Genomic DNA, 23,812 nt, shown 5'->3' on the forward strand with positions numbered 1-23,812 from the left:
TTTGGAAAATAAAACTTCCACAAACTACAGAAGTACCACTTCTCCTTCTAATACCCACCCTGAAAATTCCACACCCAACCCAAACTGATCTCTGTAAATTTCAACCGTTCTTCAGAACTTCTTGAAATGATGCTGGGGGTGGAGGGGAGGGGGCGGGGTTCCTTCTAGCCTGTTAGTACAGGGCTATTCATGAAAGGCCAGGGTCAGCAGTACTCACAGGTTTGAGGACTTCACAGATAAACCAAAGAAAACCTAAATACAGTAAAATCTCGTAACTCTATTAATTTAGAATTTGTTTTGATCTAAATGAGGGTACATTTATCTCGATAATTTCTATGAAAAGGGCTTCATTAAATAAATGCACAAAATAAACAAAAATGAGGTAATGCTTCACCGATTAATTTGCAACCACTTATTGACTACCTTTAATAAGCCCATTTAATTGCTATAGAGCACATGAGCAAAACGCAAGATGGGCAAAACATTCTTAGCGGAAAAAGGGAGTTCTGAGGTCAAATGTGTATGGGAAATGCAAGGTGGTCAAAGCTAAAATAGGTTTCTTCGAAGGAAGACTTCTCAGAGCCTTTAATAGGCCAATATGCATTGCAATTCTCCGACAGAGAAAGAGATTAGGCAGCACTTCTCAAATTTTCTTGATCAGAAAACTCTTGTTTTACAAAGTTTCCCTTACTGCCTACAGAAACACTTGGATGAGAAAATACAGATCAAATATATGATGTAGTTCCAATTTTTCAAGGAGCTTATAATCTTGTTAGGGAAGCAAAGCTTATAAATGCACATAAAACAAAGATTGTGCAGTGGCTCATGCCCATAATCCCAGTGCTTCGGGAGGCCAAGGCAGGAAGGTCACTTGAGGCCAGGAGTTAAAGACTGGCCTGGGCAACAGAGCAAGACCCTGTCTCTACAAAAAATAAGTCAGCCAGGCATGATGACATGTGCCTGTAGTCCCAGTCACTAAGGAGGCTGAAGTGGGAGGATTGCTTGAGCCCAGGAGTTTGAGACCAGCATAGGCAACATAGTGAGACCCTGTCTCTACAAAAGATTTTAAAAATTAGATGGATGTGGTGGCACCTGTGTGTAGTTCCAGCTACTTGGGAGGGTGAGGTGAGAGGACTGCTTGAGCCTGGAAGGTTAAGGCTACAGTGAGCCGTGATTGTACCACTGTGCTCCATTCTGGGTGATAGAGCAAGACCCTGTCTCAAAAAAGAAAAGAAAAGTACAGAAAAAGTTCAAGCTTTCAGAAAGAGCAGGAGAGAGAAAAAAATACTTCCTCTTGGCTGGGTGCAGTGGCTCCTGCCTGTAATCCCAGCACTTTGGGAGGCGGAGGAGGGTGGATCACCTGAGGTCAGGAGTACAAGACCAGCCTGGCCAACGTGGTGAAACCCCATCTCTACAAAAATACAAATATTAGCCAGGCATGATGGCGGGTGCCTGTAATCCCAGCTACTCAGGAGGCTGAGGCAGAGAATCGCTTGAACCGGGAGGCGGAGGTTGCAGTGAGCCGAGATAATGCCATTGCACTCCAGCCTGGGCGACAGAGCAAGACTGCATCTCAAAAAAAAAAAATAAAAGAAAAACTTCCTCTTAAAATTTGCAAACATCTTAGGAGGCTGAGGCAGGAGAATTGCCTGAACCCAGGAGGCGGAGGTTGCGGTGAGCCGAGATCGTGCCATTGCACTCCAGCCTGGGTAACAAGAGCGAAACTCCGTCTCAAAAAAAAAAAAAAAATCTGCAAACATCATCTTTTATTCAGGGACCTTAAAAACAACCAGAGCTTCCAGCAGCATGTTAGAAGGAAAATTTTTAAAAATTAAATAAACATAGAAAAAAAAAAAAACCAGAGCTTTAGGCCAAGCCGTAAAGCCCATCTGTTAGAGATATGAGATGTTTGTTGCTACATTCCTAACAAGATAAAAAAGTCTAGTGTTTAAAGATGGCCCATCAGAGCCTAGCACTGGTCTAGCTTTGTTATGTCACTGACACAGATGACACACCAAGGACTTAATTTTCTTTTCTTTTCTTTTTTTTTTTGAGACAAAGTCTTACTCTGTCACCCAGGCTAGAGTGCAGTGGCAAGATCTTGGGTTCAAGTGATTCTCCTGCCTCAGGTTCCCTAGTAGCTGGAATTAGAGGCACCCAGCACTGCACCCAGTTAAGATTTTGGTATTTTTAGTAGGGATGGGGTTTCACCATGTTGGCCAGGCTGGTTTTAAACTGACCTCAGGTGATCCACCAGCCTCAGCCTCCCAAAGTGCTGGGATTTCAGGCTTGAGCCACTGTGCCCAGCCAGATTTAATTTTCAATTCTACCAAACTGAGATAATGAGCCCCCAAATCCCTCAGCATTTACCTTTGCCTCAAGAAGAGATTACTGACCTCTACAAGGATTCTTCTCAAGAATGAGCTACCAAAGAATAACCTTACTTCATGCATAACACAGCTGTGAGACCAGACTTCATCTCATTGCCTTAATATTTGCTTCACACAGGGCCAAGCGTGGTGCTCTGCACATAGTAGGCACTCAAAAAATATTTATTGGACAAAGAAATAAAGTTAAAAATAAACCTATAAATACAAAGAGCATACTTTTACCTATCTTCCCTTCTGTTCTCAAAAAAACAGATAAAAGTCTGGTTTTTTGAGAACAGAAGGGAAGATAGGTAGAAGAGAGTCTGATAAACTCTAAAGATAAAAAGGAATGGCTTTTATAGACACACTGACACTGGGAGAGCTTATTCCTTCATTCATTCACTCAACAAATATTTATTGAACACCTATGTACCAGGTACTGTTCCAGGTATTGGAGACCCATAGTAAGAGAGATGGATAAACTCCCCTACCTTCATGGAAATTATATTGAGACAAAGTATTAAAAAGCATAGGCTTTGGAGTCCAGCTTTTGAATCCCAGCTCAATCAGTACTAGAGAAGGTAGGAGTGTAGTTCACTGCTTAGCTTCTTCACCCTAAGAATAGAATATTCCTAGCAAATTAGTTCTAAGTAGAACAATAAAAAAATGTAATGGAGAGAATAGTACCTATATTATGGTATTATTTATGAGGATTAAGTAAGAATCCATGTGAAGCAATTAGCAAAGTACCTGGTACATAGTAGATTTTTAATAAATTATGTACTCTGAGCACAGCTATGCCCAAGTTAGTCCTATCACGCTCCTGTTTCTTTCAGAGCCCTTATTTTGGTTGGCAATTACTTTACCTGCTTGTTTATTATCTGACTCCTGCACTCCTACCAAGTGTTCAATGTTAACCAGGTGGCAAAGTTAACTAGAAAGAGGAAACCCACATAATTACTCTAGAAGAAGCCCCCTAACTATGGATTAGATGGAAAAGAGATGAAGGGTACTGCACTAATAACAACCATTTTCAACCAAAGCAGGATTCTGGGCCTATTTTTTCTTTTTCTGAGATGGAATCTTGCTCTGTTGCCCAGAGCTGGAGTGCAATGGCACGAGCTCAGCTCACTGCAACTACTGCTTCCCGGGTTCAAGCAATACTCAGCCTTCAGAGTAGCTGGGATTACAGGTGCGCGCCACCACGCCTGGCTCATTTTTGTATTTTTAGTAGAAACAGGGTTTCACCATGTTGGCCAGGTTGGTCTCAAACTCCTAACCTTGTGATACACCCGCCTTGGCCCAAAGTGCTGGGATTACAGGCATGAGCCACCATGCCCAGCCATGCTGTCTTGTTTCTTACCTGCTAATTAGCCAGCTGAGCCCAGGGGCATTTATAAGTGGCCTCAAGCCCAATTATTGATTTTGTTCCCACAGGCAGGGAGGCCTTCTGTCAAATCACCCTGATTCTCAGGGGAAGGGCAGCAGTGAGCATCCAGGGTACCCTGTAATGGCCCAGGCCTACTCTTGTCCAGCACTGCACCACCAAGATGTTCAACTTGAAAGTACTATGTCTGACCAGGAGGGACCTGCTGCCTAGAGCTGCCATTCTGATTCTTGGAGCTCATATACAGACACATCAGCAGCCATGGGGCAGGAAGAGATGTACCAATGCAATCGAGACCAATACTTGCTCACACCCTGACCAAAAGCATGATGTCCCAGGCTCTGCCTGCAATTCTACCATCCTCTTCCATCTTTCTCTCTTATCAGGTCTCCACCCTCCTGTGCCCCAACCTTTGTACTTAGATTCTCCTCTGCCAAGCCCATTCAGACTGTGACTGGTAGGAATGTTGTGCTCGGCTTTCCACTTGAGTGTTTATCCAAGAAGTTGTCTCCTTTCAGGTTATGGCCTCCATTCCAGTGTACTACAGCCTATGGGGATGCAACCCACTCACCCTTGGGCACAGAGTGGGCCTCAGTGCCTGGTCTCTCACTTGCCTGAGATCAGACTCTAAGTATCAAGCGCAAAGCCATGGTGAGGTCTTGCTTAGGTGGTTTATAGCTAAAATTAAACAAGCAAATGAGGATAATACTAGTTGGCATCTAGTGCATGCTCACACTGTGCCAGGCACTGTTCTAAGCCCTTTCTAAGTACAAACTCACTCATTCTGCCCAACCTCCCTATGAGGTAGGCCCTGTTATTAACCTACTTTACAAAAGAGAAACTGAGGCTTAAGGAGGCTGAGAACTCAGCACTACAGGAAAAATAAAAATAAAATTTAAATTAAAAAAAAAGAGGCCAGGGACATTGCCCAAGGTCACAAGCTAGAACATGGCATAGCCATGATTCAAACCCACACTGTCATATTCCATTTCTCAGCTCTGATCATGCACCTATAATGCAGAAAAATATGAATATACATTCAGCCCCTGTCCACAAGAGGCCCACAACCCAGCAAGGGAAGCAAGCACAGACACTGAGTTTTAGCCAAAAAATTTAGTTTTTCAGTTCACAGATCATGGCTTTTTTTATGATTCTCTTCATAAAACAGATATACGTACAATATCTGCTGATGAACAAAACAAAACTGACCAAAACCAGAAGTACAGGACAATTATATAATCTCTTAAAACAGGAAGTGACTCATTAAGAAAATATTTTCTCATTCTTATATGAGTACTAATGGCTAAAAAGGAGAGGACACTTATCTACAGCTGAGGAGACAACATTTCTCACATCTAACCAAAAATAGGACATGAGCAGGCAGGATTATATCTGAAATCCTGGAAAATTTAGTCTTATATTTGCTAATTCGACCTTATCATAGCCTGTCTTCCCATAAAACTCCCCATGATAACATTTTAAGTAAGTCTAAAAGACACTTCTGACTCATCTTAAGAGAATGTTGAGAAGCTCTAAAGCTGGAAATACAATGATTGATACTCTTAAAGAAGAGCTAAATAATTAAATAGAACGTCATTCCACTTTTCTAGGCTCTTCTTATTCTCTTTTGATGCATCACCAGTGATTCAGTTTGAGTCAGACATCCAACAACTGAGCTAAAGAATCAACTCAGATTGAAGCAATGGTGACACATAGATAGAAGAGACTGAGGCCAACAACCAAAGCAAAGGACAGCAGAACTGACACATTGCTCAGAAAATATCCAGAGCTCTGTAAGTGAACACACATTTATCACGTCTTTAATGTTCCCAGGAAAGCTTCTGTAGTCTATCTAGGTGAAATGATAGGGCATGTGGTAATATCTGAAGCCAGAATGCCTTCCATTGTTATCAATGTCCCTCTGGATTCCAGCACTCCTCCCTTCTACAGCATCCAAATAAAAAGACAAGACTAAAGCTCACCAACTATCATAAATGATGTCTCTGTGCTAGAGACACTGTTACATGTTACTCAAACCCATTTCATTTTCCTCCTGACACACAGCTAATTTCTCCATGTCCACTACAGTTAGATGGAGCCACATGACTGAGTTCTGACCAATGGAATGGGGTGGAAATGATGCATATTATCACCTTTAGGCCTGGTTCCTAAAATCTCTTATGTGATCCTCCACACATTCTCTCTTCCCTTATCTGCTAGCCAGATGCAGAGGACTCTGCAGAAAACTCCAAGACCTCAGAAGATGATGGAGCCATCGAATGGCTACATGGAACAAAGCTCCCCACTAGCCTGTGACATGAATGAGAAATAAGTCTCTATTATAGTGTTGAACCACATATTCTTTTTTCTTTTTCTTTTTTGAGACAGTCTTGCTCTGTCACCCACACTGGAGTGCAGTAGCATAATCTTGGCTCACTGAAGCCTTGATCTCCTTGGGCTCAAGTGATCTTCCTGCTTCGGCCTCCCATGTAGCTGGGACCACAGGTATGCACCACCACACCAGCTAATGTTTAACTGGCCTCAAGAAATCCTCCCATCCCAGTCTCGAAAAGTGCTGTGATTCCAGGCATGAGCCACCGCACCCAGCCTGAAGTAGATTGTTGCACTGGTTTGTCATTGCAGCTGGTGTTGATCACTCTGATGAATACAGCTTGCCTGTGCCATGATCTCAATGTGGGGGAACCAGTTAATCTGCAGCTTCCACACCTACCTGTCTCACTGCCAATGCAATCGATTATCAGGCAGATTCCTAGGGGCTTGCTCTTCATCTTGTATCTCTCTTCAGGTATGCTCTGGAAAGGAAGGCAAGAATTGCTAAAGACTCCTGATATTGCTCTGTTTCTATAAGGTCCCACCCATATGCCATCTCTTCTTCAGGATTTCCTTTGGGAGGTGAGTCACTCAGCAGACACAGCCTGAAATTTCCCATTACGACAAATGTTTCCCATTAATATCAAATTTTTCCTCTATTAGGGTAATATGCTTAAGACAAACACATTATTTTCATTTTCATTTAATTTTAATGAAAATCCCAGTTTCTGTATTGGCTTTGTGGAATAAAGATAATTTGAAAAAGAGAAAATATGAGTCATTTGTCACCACAGTAACCTGAAGTTATATAAGTGGTATCTTCCCAAGTACAAAGGGAGGCCTTTGATTGCCTCTGCTTACAAAGAGGTGTCAACTTAAGAAAAAGCCAGAACAAGTCAAAGTTCAGTGAAGTATCACTGCTGACTTGTATGTTCAGCAGTCACTCAGCTGAGACAAGGGGTGCTATTTTGGAATTTCTCTGCATTTCAAAGTCCACTAATACAATCCACTTAAACATCTTTCTCTTTGTTATTCAGGGTTCCCTTGTATGGAAGTTCTCAGGAGAACAACACTCTTAGCATCCCATTGTCACAAAGAATTCTTAACGGACAGATATTTTTAAAGAAGTCAGGGTTCTCCACAGCTATGGAGATACAATACCAAATCAGATCATTTATTCTGTACCTGAGGCAAAAAAGTTTCTGATTCCTGAATGGATGTCTTCACCGGTTCTTCTGGGGGATGAGAGAGACAAATCATTTACAAAGCTGAAGGAGAACTAAGTCCACCCCCACACTGGCTGAGTTTCTTTGTATCACAACTGTCCTCCCTTCCTATTTTCTTCAGTTATGTCTTCTTTCCCCAGCTATACTTGGCCCCAAGGTTCCAACCTCACAATGAAGAAACTAACATAAGAAAACATAAGTCCCAGTGCTACCAGGGGCTATCTAGAAAAGCTGCTTAAACAGCAAGTGAAAGAAGGCTCTCCCCTACCCAGCTCTAGGTGAAGAACAGGTGGCTGGTGAGTTTTTAACTTGATAGTAGAATCTAATAACCTCACCACCCAACAATACTGATAGCTTTCCTATATGTGCTGAAACTGTTGACAATACCTAAAGGGAACAGCCTTAGTGCAAAGCAAGGAAAGCTTAGATATGTTTGCTAGTTATAAAACAGATGGCAGTGTTTTCACAGTCCAGTGATACTGGGAGACCATAAAATAAAATGTCAATGGCAAGACAGTGACAATGGGGGCAGTGAGCCTGGCAAATGGACATAAGCCTAAAGCAAATTTTGCTAGACAAAAAATGACTTGATTAGGTTAGGGAGGTGGAAGAACCACCAGTTTTGAGCCGAGATTGTGCCACTGCACTCCAAACTGGGAGTAAGCCCCTTGGGTAAGACTGAAGCCCTCCATCGCAGCCCATCAGTCCCTGCTTCCTGGAGTTCAGAAACACAACCATGTGCTTTATCAGTGTAAGACTGAGTCTCAGCTCTCACTTCAAGGAGGACTCAAGACAAGCAAAAGAAGTAAACTTCTGCTGGGTGCAGTGGCTCATATCTGTAATCCCAGCACTTTGGGAGGCCATGGCGGGTGGATTACGTGAGGTCAGGAGTTTGAGACCAGCCTGACCAACATGGTGAAATGCCATCTCTACTAAAAACACAAAAATGAGGCCAGGCACGGTGGCTCATCCCTGTAATCCCAGCACTTTGGGAGGATGAGGCAGGTGGAACACCTGAGGTCAGAAGTTTGAGACCAGTCTGAGCAACAGGGTGAAACCCCGTCTCTACTAAAAATACAAAAATAAGCTGGGCATGGTGGTACAAGCCTGTAACCCAGCTACTCAGGAGGCTGAGGCATGAGAATCACTTGAACCTGGGAGGCAGAGGTTGTAGTAAACTGAGATGCACCACTGCATGCCAGCCTGGGTGACAGGGCGAGACTCTGTCTCAAAAAAAAAAAAAACAGCTGGGTGTGGTAGCACTTGCCTTTAATCCCAGCTACTCAGGAGGCTGAGGCCTGAGAATCACTTGAATTCAGGAAGTGGAGGCTGCAGTGAGCCGAAAGTGCACGACTGCACTCCAGCCTTGGTGACAGAGTGAGACTCCCTCTCAAAAAAAAAAGGAAACTTTTAAAAAATGATCTATGGGATCAAGTGCTAATGTTTTAAGACAGAAGACAGAGAGCATGTGGGTCGAAATGACTAGTTTTTAAATTGCATGTCTTCTTTCCTTTTTAGGAAAGGGGGGATATCATCTGTAGAGTATCCAGATTTATTAAATGGGCTATAAGACAAGAACTTATTTACCTTTTCTCCTCCTGCTGCTAGATATTTGGTTTAACATGGTTCATTGTTATGGATGGATGAATGTTTAACATAGCCTGGTTATAGCTCCATTCCATTTCAGTTATAAACATCACATCTCTTAAAATATAGCCAAGATGATGACGCTGATGGAGTACGATGGTGTTAAAACTTATATAAGCTAATTCAATAGACAACTAGAAATGCCAATGAGTCTATCTAACAGGTTAGTTTTTATTTTGAGAACTTACTTAGACTATGTAGATAAAGGAAATGGCCAACTCTAAAAATGCAACATTTGTACTAGAATTATCAAGCATTTATAAAGAATGAATATAAAGAAAAACTGGTCTTACGTTGAGTGCCAAGTTGTTCCTTAAGTCTTTGTTCTTTACTTCTCCCATTATGGAGCTTCAAATATAAAGAATAAGGTCACACTTCTGGTCAGTTATTTCAGAGGCACACAATACATTACACCTCTTTAAATGTCTCCATAGAATTCTTAACCCAGGAAAAAAATTAAAATGTCATCCCCACAGTTAAATTATCTAAAGAATAGCAAGAGCTGTTAACTCCATAAATCCCATATTATATTATCAAAGAATGAGGAAATTCTGCTTTTAAGATGAAAATAGGCTAGGGGTGGTGGCTGACACCTATAATCCCAACACTTTGGGAGGCCAAAGTGAGTGGATCATCTGAGGTTGGGAATTCGAGACCAGCCTGGCCAACATGGTGAAACCTCATCTCTACTAAAAATACAAAAATTTGCTGGGCATGGTGGCATGCGCCTGTAATTCCAGCTACTCAGAGGCTGAGGCAGGAGAATCACTTGAACCCGGGAGGCAGAGGTTGCACTGAGCTGAGATCACGCCACTGCACTCCAGCCTGGGTGACAAGAGTGGAACTCTGTCTCAAAAAAAAAAAAGATGAAAATATAAGGAAAGTGTAAATACGCTAAGCTAGCATATTAGAATGTTTCAAAACAGCCCAATAAAAGCTGATGTTATAGTATAGTATAGTTGCTATAATAGCTCCAGGTTAGGATAAGCTGTTAGAAAATGAGATTGACATTCCACCTGTTCCTTCAACATAGGGGCAAAGTACAGCATGGTTCAGAGTCGGATTTCGCCAGGTGCAGTGGCTTATACCTGTAATCCCAGCACTTTGGGAGGCCAAGGCAGGCTGATCACCTGAGGTCGGGAGTTCAAGACCAGCCTGACCAACATGGAGAAACCCCACCTCTACTAAAAGTACAAAAAAAGTTAGCCAGGCATGGTGATGCATGCCTGTAATCCCAGCTGCTCGGGAGGCTGAGGCAGGAGAAGTACTCGAACCCAGGAGGCAGAGACCACGGTAAGCCAAGATCGTGCCATTGCACTCCAGCCTCGGCAACAAGAGCGAAACTAAAGAGTCAAATGTCTAGGCTAGACTAGACCTGGCTAGGAATCCAGATTCTGCCACTTATTAGCTATGTAACCTCGAGCAAGTTATTTAACTTCTTTATGTGTGTTTCTTCATATGCTAAATGAGGATAGTAATAATACCTAACTTATAGATTTTGCATGAAGATTAAATGTACATAAAGCACTCACCACAGTGCCAAGCACACGGAAGTATATAATAAATGCCCAGTTATTGCTCTTCTATCATTGTCTAGCTACACATAAGCAACATATGGTCTTGATTCTGGGGAATCAAATATTCTTGATAAAATATTCTGAGGGCTAGAGTAAGATTAATCAGAGAATGAAAGATTGAACCGACCCTTTCTCTTCTCAGATGACAGGTCCTATGTAAGGTACACATACCACATGCTGTCAACCCATCTGAGACACTCAGCTTTCAAATCACAGTTCTTCTCTGAAGCTAACCTAGCCAAAAGAGAGAAGTACACTATCCGTTAAGCTGTGTCACTAGCTAAGTCTGTGTGTCTAAATTAAAGAAAAACATGTTAGTTGCCTTTTTCACTAATAATCAGTGACTTAGCCAGACGCTGATCATATCAGATAGAAATTGGCCCCACACATAGATGTGTATTCACTTTTACATACTATTAGAGAGAGGTAACATATCAAATCAAAAATGGATTCTAAAAGCATATTGTAGCCATATAATTTTTTAATTCTTTATTTTTTTTTGAGACAGAGTCTCAACTCTGTCGCCCAAGCTGGAGTGCAGTGGCACGATCTCAGCTCACTGAAACCTCTACCGCCCAGGTTCAAGCGATTCTCCTGCCTCAGCCTCCAGAGTAGCTGGGATTACAGACACCTGCCACCACACCTGACTAATTTTTGTAGTTTTAGTAGAGACAGGGTTTCACCATCTTGGCCAGGCTGGTTTTTAACTCCTGACCTCATCATCCATCCATCTCGGCCTCCCAAAGTGCTGGGATTATAGGTGTAAGCCACTGTGCCAAGGCCTTAGGGTCACATATTAATTATAGGAAATTTAAGGAGAAATTAATATGCAAAGCATATTGGCTCACAACAGGCTACACAGCAATGAATATGTTTCATTTAACACAATATTAAAAATATGGCAGGTTTTTAACTAAGAATGACAATATAATTTATATTAGACAGACAATAGCAGAGAAAACTCAGAAAACCTGGACTGGAATCCTAAATCTGCTTTTTCTCATTGTTTGGTATTACAGAGACTCAGAAGAACAAAAGGAAGCACATTTCATTCTTTAAAAAAAATATACACTAGGACAGGTGCAGTAGTTCATGCCTGTAATCCCATCACTTTGGAAGGCTGAGGCGGGCAGGAGTTTGAGACCAGCCTGACCAACATGGAGAAACCTCATCTCTACTAAAAATAAAAAATTAGCCAGGTGTGGTGGTGCATGCCTGTAATCCCAGCTACTCAGGAGGCTGAGGTAGGAGAATTGCTTTTATCCGGAAGGCGGAGGTTTTGGTGAGCTGAGATTGTGCCATTGCACTCCAGCCTGAGCAACAAGAGAGAAACTGTCTCAAAAAAAAAAAAAAAAGGTATGCTATATCTAAGCCATGGCATGACGAGCATATAGTTTATTATATACATCATGGTGCAGTGAAAGGAGTATGGGCTGGGCCCAGCTCTGCTAGTAATTACAGGTAGATAATCACTTAATGTTCTTTAGGGCTAAGTTTCCTTATTTTGTTGATGAAAGGGGTTGGATAATAATTCATAAATCCATTTTAGCTTAGAAACTGTATTGCTCAGAAGTGTTTCTTACAGACTTATTCTCCATGAGAAAGGGTCTCACTCTGTCACCGGCGCTGGAGTGCAGTGGCACACTCACAGCTCACTGCAACCTCAACCTTCCAGGCTCAAGCAATTTCTACCACCTCAGCCTCCCAAGTAGCTGAGACTAGAGGCACAACATCATGCCCAGCTAATTTTGTATTTTTTGTAGAAATGGGGTTTTGACACATTGCCCAGGTTTGTTTAGAACTCCTGGGCTCAACTGATCCGCCTGCCTTGGCCTCCGAAAGTGTTGTGATTATGGGCATGAGCCACCACACCCAGCCAAAAGCATTTTTTTTCCTTCTTTTTTTTTTTTAGGGGCTTTCTGGCAAAAACTGTAAAGCCTGCTAGATAAATTCTAAAACAACTGTTAACACTGCCAAAAGCATTTCTAATTTAACAATGAAATTGTACCCCGGTCTAAGTCCTCAATATAAACTCCACATACCTTTATATGAACATGAAGATGAGATTACACCAAGATTTAACTTCTTAAGATAAAAGATTAACCAAAGAACAATTCTGATACCTTGTACTAAGTACTACAAACACAACCACAAGTGACTATATGATACTTATGCTAATGAACCCCCAAAAAATCTTTTTTTCATTACTCAATAACAAAATAACTTTTGCTGAAATCATTAAAATTAGCTCAGTAAAAAAGAAAATGCACAAACAAGTACAAGGATATTTATTTTATAGCATTATTAGTAGTAACAAAAGATCGGAAACAACCTAAACATATAGCAACAAGAAAGGGCTAAACACATTATAAACATCTAGAAAATAAAACTAATCATTCAAAATAATGATTAAGTAGAGGCAGTCCCATGTTAATCATATGGAACAATTTCCAATAATTTTCAGGTCAGGACAATGGGCATAGGATGCTAGCATTTGTACAAGAGAAAAAAGCAAACATGAAATATATGTGTAGACTATCTCTGGATAGTTACAGAATGAACTAGTTCACAACAGCTGCCTTTAGGGAAAAGAATTTGAGGTCAGTATTATAGGAGTAGGAAGAAGGCATACTTTTTTTTTTTTTTGAGGCAGAGTTTTGCTCTTGTTGCCCAGGCTAGAGTGCAATGGCACAATCTTGGCTACTGCAACCTCTACCTCCTGGGTTCATGCGATTCTCCTGCCTCAGCCTCCCAAGTAGCTGTGATTACGGGCACCTGCCACCACGCCTGGCTAATTTATGTATTTTTAGTAGACATGGGGTTTCACCATGTTGGCCAGGCTGGTCTCTAACTCCTGACCTCAGGTGATCCTTCCAGCTTGGCCTCCCAAAGTGCTGGGATTACACGCATGAGCCACTGCACCCGGGTAGAATATATGCTTTTTTTTTTTTTTGAGACAGAGTCTCACTCTGTCACCAGGCTGGAGTACAGTGGTGCGATCTTGGCTCACTGCAACCTCCGCCTCCCAGGTTCAAGCGAGTCTCCTGCCCTAGCCTCTCAAATAGCTGGGACTACAGGCACGTGCCACCATGCCCAGCTAATTTTAGTATTTTTAGTAGAGACGAGGTTTCACCATGTTGGCCAGGATGGTCTTGATCCCTTGACCTCATGATCTGCCCACCTTGGCCTCCCAAAGTGCTGGGATTACAGGCATAAGCCACCGCGACCAGCAGAAAATATACGTTTAAAACTTCTTGTAGTACATTTAAAAATCTTTTTCCATAGGCATGGTGCATCTATTTTTATTTTTAAATTTACATTTTCTTTTTTTAAGTTACAATTTCAAGTGAATAAATGGACAGTGAAAAAAAGTCCCATTGTCCAACTGTATATAAATAATATATGTATGTGTGTGTATATATATATGTGTGTGTGTGTGTATATATATACACACACACAGATATGTGTATATATATACACACACACACACAGATGTGTATATATACACATACACACACAGATACAGATGCAAACCCACATAAAAAAGAGTCTAGAAGGAAATATATCAGAATATTAACAGTGGTTGTCTTTGGGTAGTGGAATATAGATGATTTATTTTCTTTTATATTTCTCTGTAGTCTCCAAAGATCTCAATGAACATGTACTAGCTTTGAAATTATAAGAAGTTACACATTTTTAAAACAAATGCATGTTTCTATCACAATTTTTTCAGATATTAAATAAATTACATGCTGTGAGACTATGTATATTTTTATTAGAACCCTGAAGCGGTCTCATGCTGGGATTCCACATGTTTGCTCCAGACTCACCCTGAAGTTATTTGAAGGATCCTTGAAACTGTTTTCGATTGCTCCTTGGAGAACTTTCTTGTAACTTGTCCCTGCTCCTTGAGCTATAAAAGCAGAAGGGAGGTACTGAGTTAAAATTTATAAATTATTATCAAATAAATCTTCAACAATGATTCAGTCCAAGGTCAATCATCATCTTTCAAAATACCCTAAACTTTCCAGTCACCTTACTGAATTCAAAATATCAGATAACTCTTCCACCAAGCATCATTAAGAATAGAGTATAAATGCTACTTCTGTTCTCGATCTTTGATCAGTCTTTTAGAGTGTGTTGGGGTGGAAGAGTGCTCTATATATTAATGAGTCTCAGCCATGCCCTTTAGGCTGTGATACTATAGTGGCAGTGAACTTGCTAACAGAGCTCAAGCTGAGGTTGAGTCTAAAAGACAATGAGGGACGCAAAGTAAGGGAAAAGGCCAATGAGAGTCTGGTCCCTTATATCAAGGAAGAAATCAAATGTGCTCTTTTCTATAAGGAGGTTTTGTGAAACTTGGGACACATGCAGGGAAGGTATGAGACCCAAGTGACATCACCCGAATTTGGATAGTGGTTATCAGGCCAAATACTAGAGCAAGGCAGTAGGGTTCAGTATACATGCAAAACACCTGAATATCCATAGCTCTGCCAGCCTGTGCAGATCTCAGATTCTTTCTTGAAAATTGAAATGTTAAGAACTGCTTGGCAGCATTTTGCAGAGATCATGAATATACAGGGCAATGGAGTTGGCAGATCTGGCATATGAAGGATATAAAGATATGTGATTCTAGCCACAAGCTAAAGGGGGCTTTGGTCATTTGGGTTCCATTCCATCCACCTATCCAACAATTGAATCTTTACCAGTCACGCGCCCCGTCACAGAGTACTTCCTCTAGACCACTGAGAGGCCAAAATTCTTACCAGATTGCTTGTACTTCTGGATTTTTGTCTTCAGGTCTAATCTGTGGATGTTCTTTAGGCATTTTTCTAATAAATCCAGTTGATCTGGGGCCACCAGATTTAGTTTCTCCAACTCAACCACAAGGTCCAAGAAACTCTAAGAGAAACACCAACAAAAAACAAATGTCAATAGAGCTAGCTAGGCCAGGTGCAATAGCTCATGCCTGTAATCCCAGCACTTTGGGAGGCTGAAGCGGGAAGATTGCTTGAGCCCAGGAGTTTGAGACCAGCCTGAGCAAAATAGCGAGACCCCCATCTCTACAGAAAATAAAAAAATAAGTTGGGTGTGGTGGCACACATCTGTGGTCCCAGCTACTCAGGAGGTAGAGGTGGAGGATCACTTGAGCCCAGGAGGTCAAGGCTGTAGTGAGCACTCCAGCCTGGGCAGCAGAGCAAGACCCTGTCTCAAAAAAAAAAAAAAAGAAAAAAAAAACAGAGCTGACTAATAAGTCCCAAATGCAAACCTCAGTCCATGCGATTTATAACAGTAAGAAAATGTGACAAGATGAGCCCTTTCAGTGACCTTCAGTGATCTTAAACCAGACATCTCAGTCATGGGCACCTTAGGCTTGTGATTTTTACTCAGAACAGAGGTGGTGGTAAGTCTTTTGGTCATCAAGTTGCTCCTTGGGTGCAGATAGACATGTGTGCCATGTTGTACCATTGAGAAGGACCATAAAAGAGCAGGTCTGAAAACAGAACCCACCTGAGTTTATTATTTTCCAAAAGATCAGGCTGGTATTACAGTGAAAAACTCTAAGGACTTCTCTGAAAAAGGGAGAAAGAAGGTAGCTAGGGAAAGACTTTATGAGAAAAATCACATGATATAGTTTTAAAGTTTCCAAAATGTTTGAATCAATGCTGGACCTTCCAACTCATTCTGACTCAGGGGGTTATAGAGAAGTAAAATTACAACAAGGTTTGAGTGTTTTGCCATTCATTTACCTTGGGCCACAGGGATTATGAACAAACTATATTTCAGAAACAAGCATTGCTGTGGGGTTTATTTCCTTTGCATTTAACATTTGGTTACTGAAGTGCTATCTTTATTTTAGAAAACAATAATCATAATTTAAATATATATAAATGACTGGGGAGAGACAATTACTAGGAGAAACCAAAAAGGGAGTTCTAGTTTCATTTTCCTTCCCATTTTGCATTTGATGGGACTTAAGAAACAAAACTACAATCATTAGGAACATGAGGAAATTCTCAAACAATGACTTATTTGAATTCTGAGGCAGGCACTGGCCTGCCTACTTTGAGGACCTATTGTCATATTTTGGAAACAATAGGTTCTCAAACATTTCCTGGCGTGTTGTTAGGTCAACATTACCATGTAGGGCCAACTGGAATGTTTTTGTTTTTTCTTTTGAGATGCAGTCTCGCTCTGTAGCCCTGGCTGGAATGCAGTGGCACAGTCTTGGCTTACTGCAACCTCTGCCTCCCAGGTTCAAGCAATTCTCCTGCCTCAGCCTCCCAAGCAGCTGGGATTACAGGCATGCACCACCAAGCCCAGTTAACTTCTGTATTTTTAGTAGAGATGGAGTTTCGCCATGTTGGCCAGGCTGATCTCGAACTCCTGACTTCCAGTGATCTGCCCAGCTTGGACTCCCAAAGTGCTGGGATTACAGGCATGAGCTACTGTGCCCAGCCAGGCCAACTGGAGTTTAAATATTTTTCTTTTTCTTTTCTTTCTTTTTTTTTTTTTTTTTGAGACAGAGTCTTGCTTTGTCGTCCAGGTTGGAGTGCAATGCCACTATCTCAGCTCACTGCAACCTCTACCTCCTGGATTCAAGTGATTCTCCTGCCTCAGCCTCCTGAGTAACTGGGATTATGGGTGCCCACCACCATGCCCAGCTAATTTTTTGTATTTTTAGTAGAGATGGAGTTTCACCAGGTTAGCCAGGCTGGTCTCGAACTCCTGACCTCAGGTGATCCACCCACCTCAGGCTCCCAAAGTGCTGGGATTAGATGTGTGAGCCACTGAATGCAACCATGCATTTTAAATATTTTTCTAGCAATCATGACATCCCCAAGATCTTCACCACTACCTGGTTTTCAACACCAAATCTCTATTTTTACCATTTCCCAGATCCATCAGTCACAAGAACCTCACCCCACCCCATTTCTACATGCAGCCTAGACCCCACACTGACCTTGAGTCAGCTGGGGAGAAATAGATGGCAGTAGGAGAGTGATACGATAGTGGACTAGCACCTCCTTCCTGTTTCTACCCAGCTCAAGCAGATGAGAGATGTCCTCCCCACACCCCCATCAAACCAGGGAGGGAAACACGTAAGAGCCAGGCCTATGAATTCTACAGAAATAAGGATAAAATCCAAGGATGAAAGAAACATCCAAGGCCACACCAGAAGATACTATCCTATTTCTTCTCAATTCACAAACCAATTCTCTTCTCATTAATGTTATCATTTAAAAACCACCTGAGATGTCTGACTCCCACTACAGTAGTGGCAGACTGCCTACTTCCCTCTCTATATATCAAAAAAAAGCAGCTCCCATTTCTCATAAGCTCTTAGGACCATAAACCAAAAGAAGAAAACTCACCTTCTCCTTGTTTATCTTGCCTCGGCCCATGTAATCCCTCATGAGGAAAATTAATGAGGACACATCAGATTTATCCAGATCTTCACCGATCTCTGCCATTAGCACTCTGCAAACCAAACAAGTTCATTTAGTTAATTCAGACATCAGTCCTAAGACAACTCCAAGAGCCCATACCTTCCCTATGCCAATAATTTATCAAAAGACTAGTTCTTGCCCCTGGGTGACTGTGTCCCTCTCTCATAAAACAGCAAGCCTAGATCACCCCAGGAAGAGATCTTAAGGGAACTCAAAAAGGGAAACTAGTCCTTGCCCGTTTTCAATAGGAGATGCTACCTCCTTTGCCAATTAACAGCTTCTGAAAACAACTCAGTTAATGGAAACTTCCCTAAAGAATCCCCTAGCCCCCACCAGAAGTTATAGTGAAATGACTTAAGAACCCAAATGACTAACATAAAAGACAGAAATCAATTCAAAGTAGCCTTATCGTCTCTGTTTAATAAGCTCTCAGCTGATGTTGATTCAAGGACCATACTTTGAATTGCAAAATGCTAAAGGAGCCTGGAGCGGTGCCTCATGCCTATAATCCCAGCACTTTGGGAGGCCGAGACAGGCGGATCACGAGGTCAAGAGATCAAGACCATCCTGGCCAACATGGTGAAACCCTGTCTCTACTAAAAATACAAAAAAAATTAGCTGGGTGTGGTAATGGGCACCTGTAGTCCCAGCTACTCGGGAGGCTGACGCAGGAGAATCACTTGAACCTGGCAGGCAGAGATTGCAGTGAGCCAAGACTGCACCACTGCACTCAAGCCTGGGCAACAGAGAGAGACTCCGTCTCCAAAAAAAAAAATGCTAAAGGGAAAAAACACCTGGGATATCCTAGCCCACTTCTGAACTTAAAGTGTACAGGCATCCAGATCACAGGGATTCTGAACTTAGGTGTTTTTGCCTAGAAAGCTTCTACTGACTCAGTGGTGGCTGGATCTACCACTATACTTCCCACCGCCCCACCCTAGGAAGTAGACACTGAGAACCAACAACCACAGTTTACTGGAGCTTCTAAGGACACCTTGTAGTTAGTATTGTTACCATGACATTGTCATCAAGGACATTTTCCCAGTTAGGCTCTCAGATTTTTGAGGATGGCGGATTTTTCATATTGTCCTAGAGCTTACCAAAACATCTAGCACATGCCAATACACAATGAAGCCCACTTGACCAGATGAATAAATGAATCTAGCACTCACCTTGAATAGCCCCACCTCTCTTCCCAGAGGGCCTAAGAATCTCCATTCATCATAGCAAGGAAATGGGAAATGGAGTGATTGCCCTACTCTATTCACTGAAACCCAGTTGGCACCTCCCAGAAAGTTTGAAGATTAGACATTCAAACTGATGGCTGGCCTGGGTGCAGTGGCTCACACCTGTAATCCTAGCACTTTGGGAGGCCAAGGCGGGCGGATCACGAGGTCAGGAGTTCGAGACCAGCCTGACCAACATGGTGAAACTCTGTGTCTACTAAAAATACAAAAATTAGCTGGGTGTGGTGGTGCATGCCTGTAATCCCAGCTACTCAGGAGGCTGAGGCAGAAGAATCACTTGAACCCAGGAGGCGGAGGCTGTGGTAAACCAAGATTGTGTCACTGCACTCTAGCCTGGGTGACAGAGCAAGACTCCATCTCAATTAAAAAAAAAAAAAAAAAAAAACTGATGGCTGAATAGGTGGAAGATGATAAACAACAACAATAATAATCCCTTGTATCTATAGAATGCTTCACAGTTTAAAAAGTACTTCACATAGTAAGTTATCACAACTGATGCTCACAACACCTTATAAAGTTGGGTATTATTATTTTTCACTTTACAAGTAGGAAAACAGAGGCCCAACAAGGTTAGTGATTGGCCCAGTCTGCCTGACCCATAACTGGTAGATCTGAGGCTTGAAACAGGTCTTCCAGCTACAGTGAGCTATGATCATGCCACTGCACTCCAGCCTCCGTGACAGAGCAAGACCCTGTCTCAAAAAAAAAAAAAAAAAGAAAAAGAAACAGGTTTATACCAACTTCAAATATCATATACTTTCCAGAGACCACATTGCTTTCAGCTCTCTTTAGTATAGTTCTTGATAATACATATCATCTCCAAATAGACATTATCGACATAATAAAAGGCTGGTGGTAGAGAGAAAAAACACCAGCTAGGCACAATGGCTCAGGCCTATAATTGCAGCACTTTGAGATGCCAAGGAGCACAGATCACTTAAGCCTGGGAGTTCAAGACCAGTCTGGCCAATACAGCGAAAGCCTGTTTCTACTAAAAATACAAAAATTAGCTGGGCATAGTGGCACACGCCTATAATCCCAGCTACTCAGAAGGCTGAGGCAGGAGAATCACTTGAAACCCAGAGGCAGAGGTTACAGTGAGCCAAGATCGCACCACTGCACTACAGTCTGGGCTACAGAACGAGACTTTGTCTCAAAAAAAAAAAAAAAAATAGAAAAGGAAAACATCAACTTAAGGTTACAAGTTATCTTCCTTTCTCAGTAGCTTCCCTGCCCCTCTGAACCTCTAAAGACATTAACGTATGAGCAAGAGGAAGGAGCAACCCAAAGCTTGTCAGAACTAAAGAGTACTCCAGTAGCCATTTCCTCTTTGAACTGAAGGGGCTTAGATTGGTTAACTGATGAGATTTTCAATTCAGGCTCTCCAGCAGCGCAGGAAGGCAGCCCACCCTGATAAACTTCCTCAGCAGAGGAAGGGCCAATGGGGATTCAGAAAGGATGATGGAGTTTCTACAAAGGTAGGAAGATTACTGTCAGACTTATTTCCTTTCTTTGTACCAGAAATTACCAAAGACTGACTTCACAGAAAATTAACTAGTAAACACCACCGCAGATCTCTTTTTTTTTTGAAACGGAGCCACACACTGTCACCCAAGCTGGAGTGCAGCGGCGCAATCTCGGCTCACTGCAACCTCCACCTCCTGGGTTCAAGCAATTCCCCGCCTCAGCCTCCCGAGTAGCTGGGATTACAGGCACACGACACCACACCCGGCTAATTATTTTTGTATTTTTAGTAGAGACAGGGTTTCACCATGTTGGCCAGACTGGTCTCGAACTCAGGTAATCCTTGCGCCTCGGCCTCCCAAAGTGTTGGGATCAAAGGCGTGAGCCACCGCACCTGGTCTGCACATCTCACACTGTCAGAGGCTGGCAAGAATGACCAGCTTTTAATCGTTCCTATCTTTCTTCATGTTTTGTCATTCTATCCTTCAGGCAAACACATATCATCTGTCCTGTCCCTTCTACCTGAGTATGATCCCAATTCCTTTGAGAAAGCATGTTTCAGCTGGGGGCAGTGGCTCATGCCTGTAATCCCAGCTTTTTGGGAAGCCAAGGCAGCCAGATCACTTGAGGTCAGGAGTTCAAGATCAGCCTGGTCAATATGGTGAAACCCTGTCTCTACTAAAAATACACACACGCACACACAAAAACAGCCTGATGTGGTGGCACGCACCTGTAGTCCCAGCAACTTGGGAGGCTGAGGCAGGAGAATAGCCTGAACCCAGGAGGCAGAGGTTGCAGTGTGCCAAGACGCACCACTGCACTCAAGCCTGGGCAACAGATGTCTCAAGAAAAGAAAGCAAGTTTCAAGAATTTAAAGGGTTCACAGGAAAGAAGTGACATCATCTGGCAGTTGGATAAGTGGGCAGAGAAATTAAAGTGGCTGCACTTCTTATTGTTCTCGCTTCTGCCATTCAGTAAAGTCTGAGATACTTCACTCCCTCCCACCCATCCAGCCTCAGGAAGAGTTGATGAATTACCTGTAGTCTGAAACAAGATGTGGGTGCCTGAGCAGTTGGTCCTCCACGAATTTTCTGTCCATTTTCAAGATCCGCTTGAGCAGGTCAAATCGCCTCACTCTGTAGAGCAGTTCAGCCAAGCTCACGGCAGACAGCTTACCTCTTTCACGTAAAACATCCAGAAGGTCCCTGACATTAGGTGGAACCACATCTATAGCAACATCCCGGCACAAAAAGAGCAGCATCTCCTTCTCATCTGTGTCAAGTGCTTCTTCAACCTGATGGATGACCTCAGCAGACATCCTACTCTTAGGCTAGGAAAGCTCACAAGGGTCTACAGGAGTACAGCTCCAGGCCAGTCAACAGAAAGCCAGGAGGTAGTCAACTTCATTTCTGAGGGATGACTTCATTTCTTTCAGAATCCTTTCCAGTGGAGGAGTTCTGTGGTTAAAATGGAATTTTTTTGAAAATTTTATCAAGCTAACTTATGCCTAAGATTGAAAGTATAGGCTCTTCTTTTCTTGCTGGTTTCCCTAACCTAAGTAGATTAAGGTCACATTGTTAAGTCTATACTAAGGGATCCTTGGTAGACAGAGCCAAACACTCAGACTAATCCAAAAACCATAAGATAGAGAAGAAAACCTACATTGTAAAGGAAATGAAGCAACATATGAAGTCATCTCAAAGGAAATCCCACATGCTTTTTTCAGAATTCATCAGGTTGTAAAGCATGTTACAGAAAAAATTAAACTAAGAGGTTTACTTAGTTGTAAAAAATTACAACTAAGAGGTAGGAGGAAGAGGGAAATGCCCAATGACGACAGGCTGAATAATTGAGGGAAATTTGTGTCATAGGGTTAAACTTCCACTTCAATGACTCCACCCACGTGGCCTTTAACAAACAATGGAGAAAAGAAGTTTCTGTCCCTGTGCCACTCCTTTGTTTCTAGTTGCTCTTCTACTTCAAAAGCCCTTCACTCACACCTGGAAGCAGAAACCTCTGCTACCATCCTCCTAGACCCCAAGCCCTTTTCACAACTTTAACAGGAATGCTCACAGGACCTGCCACCAAGTTGTCAGGTTTGGATCACATCTTCAGACCCTGAGCCCCATGGAGGTGCCAAATGACCTGACTCTCAGCGCACTGCTACATGGCAGCAATTGCCATCAGTGCTTCTAATGTTCTCAGTGGAACATCAGAAGTTACAGAGGATCTGGGGGAAGGTCTCACTCCTGGGATGGTGCTGGGTGAGAGGGGTAAGGAGCTCATGCCATGGGTATGTTCTTATTTTTAAAAACTAATTTATTCATCTTTTTTCTTTTCTCCATTTTTCAGTACAACATGGGTGTGTTCTTAACTCTTTCCATTGGAACTCATATTTTTTTTCAAAATTTAAGTTGCTAACCTATCTAAGTTTCATAGCTAAAAATTATATTAAATCAGCTCTTGTGTTCTTTATCTGTTCCTACAAGACAATATTTCAGGTTACAATCAAATTTATTAACAAAAAATAAGCAGAAACACTCCCCAACCCTAAACTGCTAATGGTTGCTTTGTATTTGTGTACAAATATATTTATGTATTTATCTAGCTGTATTTAGTGAAAGAAGTACTGAATCCATTTATTTATTTACATACAATATCAGTCCACAAAAGATTTGAGGTATCTTAAAATAAAAACACATAAATAGAAAAGTTTTATATGAGAACAAGGGGAAAAAATTAGGTTAGAAATTTGAAATGGGTGTGCCCATTCATTCAAACTTCACTTAAATATGACTATTTGTAAATAACTGGAGAAATTAAATTTGCTAAGTTAAATATACTAAAATTAAACTTGCTCAATGAAAGTGGAAAAACTGGTGCTCAGACTATTTTACATTTTTTTAATCAGAAAGATAAATGCTATTTTTATGTGTTCTGGAAAGCCCAAATCTATACTCGCAAGCCAGCAGTGCTTTAATCTCACCATCAGCTTCCATGAAAAAGAGGTCAAGATAATTTCTATTATATTCACTAGTGGTCACAATTTTGTCAACAGTTGTTATTATAAATTAAACTATAAAATATTTATATACACAGGCTGGGTACGGTGG

At 41.9% G+C, this 23,812-nt stretch overlaps 1 protein-coding gene and 1 non-coding gene across 8 annotated transcripts in view; both read right to left on the reverse strand.

The window, feature by feature from the left end:
- Positions 1–23,812, reverse strand: part of CFLAR (CASP8 and FADD like apoptosis regulator) — a 42,163-nt gene that overhangs the window by 10,335 nt on the left and 8,016 nt on the right. For 4 of the 7 annotated variants that reach the window (XR_001106417.3, XM_021667437.2, XM_064373177.1 and 1 more), the window contains exons 2-8: positions 21,737–22,156; positions 17,914–18,019; positions 15,304–15,439; positions 14,368–14,450; positions 9,254–9,308; positions 7,273–7,322; positions 6,488–6,569 (exon numbers count right to left, since the gene is read on the reverse strand). Coding sequence is in view for 6 of the 7 variants with exons in the window: in XM_021667437.2 (XP_021523112.2) it covers positions 6,488–6,569; positions 7,273–7,322; positions 9,254–9,308; positions 14,368–14,450; positions 15,304–15,439; positions 17,914–18,019; positions 21,737–22,017 (793 nt within the window). In the remaining variant the exon portion in view is untranslated. Of the gene's footprint in view, positions 1–6,487; positions 6,570–7,272; positions 7,323–9,253; positions 9,309–10,664; positions 10,772–14,367; positions 14,451–15,303; positions 15,440–17,913; positions 18,020–21,736; positions 22,157–23,812 lie in introns of those variants that run through there. The other 3 variants (XM_064373178.1, XM_064373179.1, XM_064373180.1) reach the window with 3 other exon arrangements.
- On the reverse strand, positions 12,448–12,510 carry LOC135273726 (U7 small nuclear RNA). Its single transcript, XR_010341537.1, has one exon. It is a non-coding gene; the product is annotated as a U7 small nuclear RNA (small nuclear RNA).

Source organism: Aotus nancymaae, unplaced genomic scaffold (genome assembly GCF_030222135.1).
Source record: "Aotus nancymaae isolate 86718 unplaced genomic scaffold, 86718_ANA_hifiasm-v0.15.2.pri h1tg000008l, whole genome shotgun sequence".
Classification (NCBI taxonomy): Eukaryota; Metazoa; Chordata; class Mammalia; order Primates; family Aotidae; genus Aotus; species Aotus nancymaae.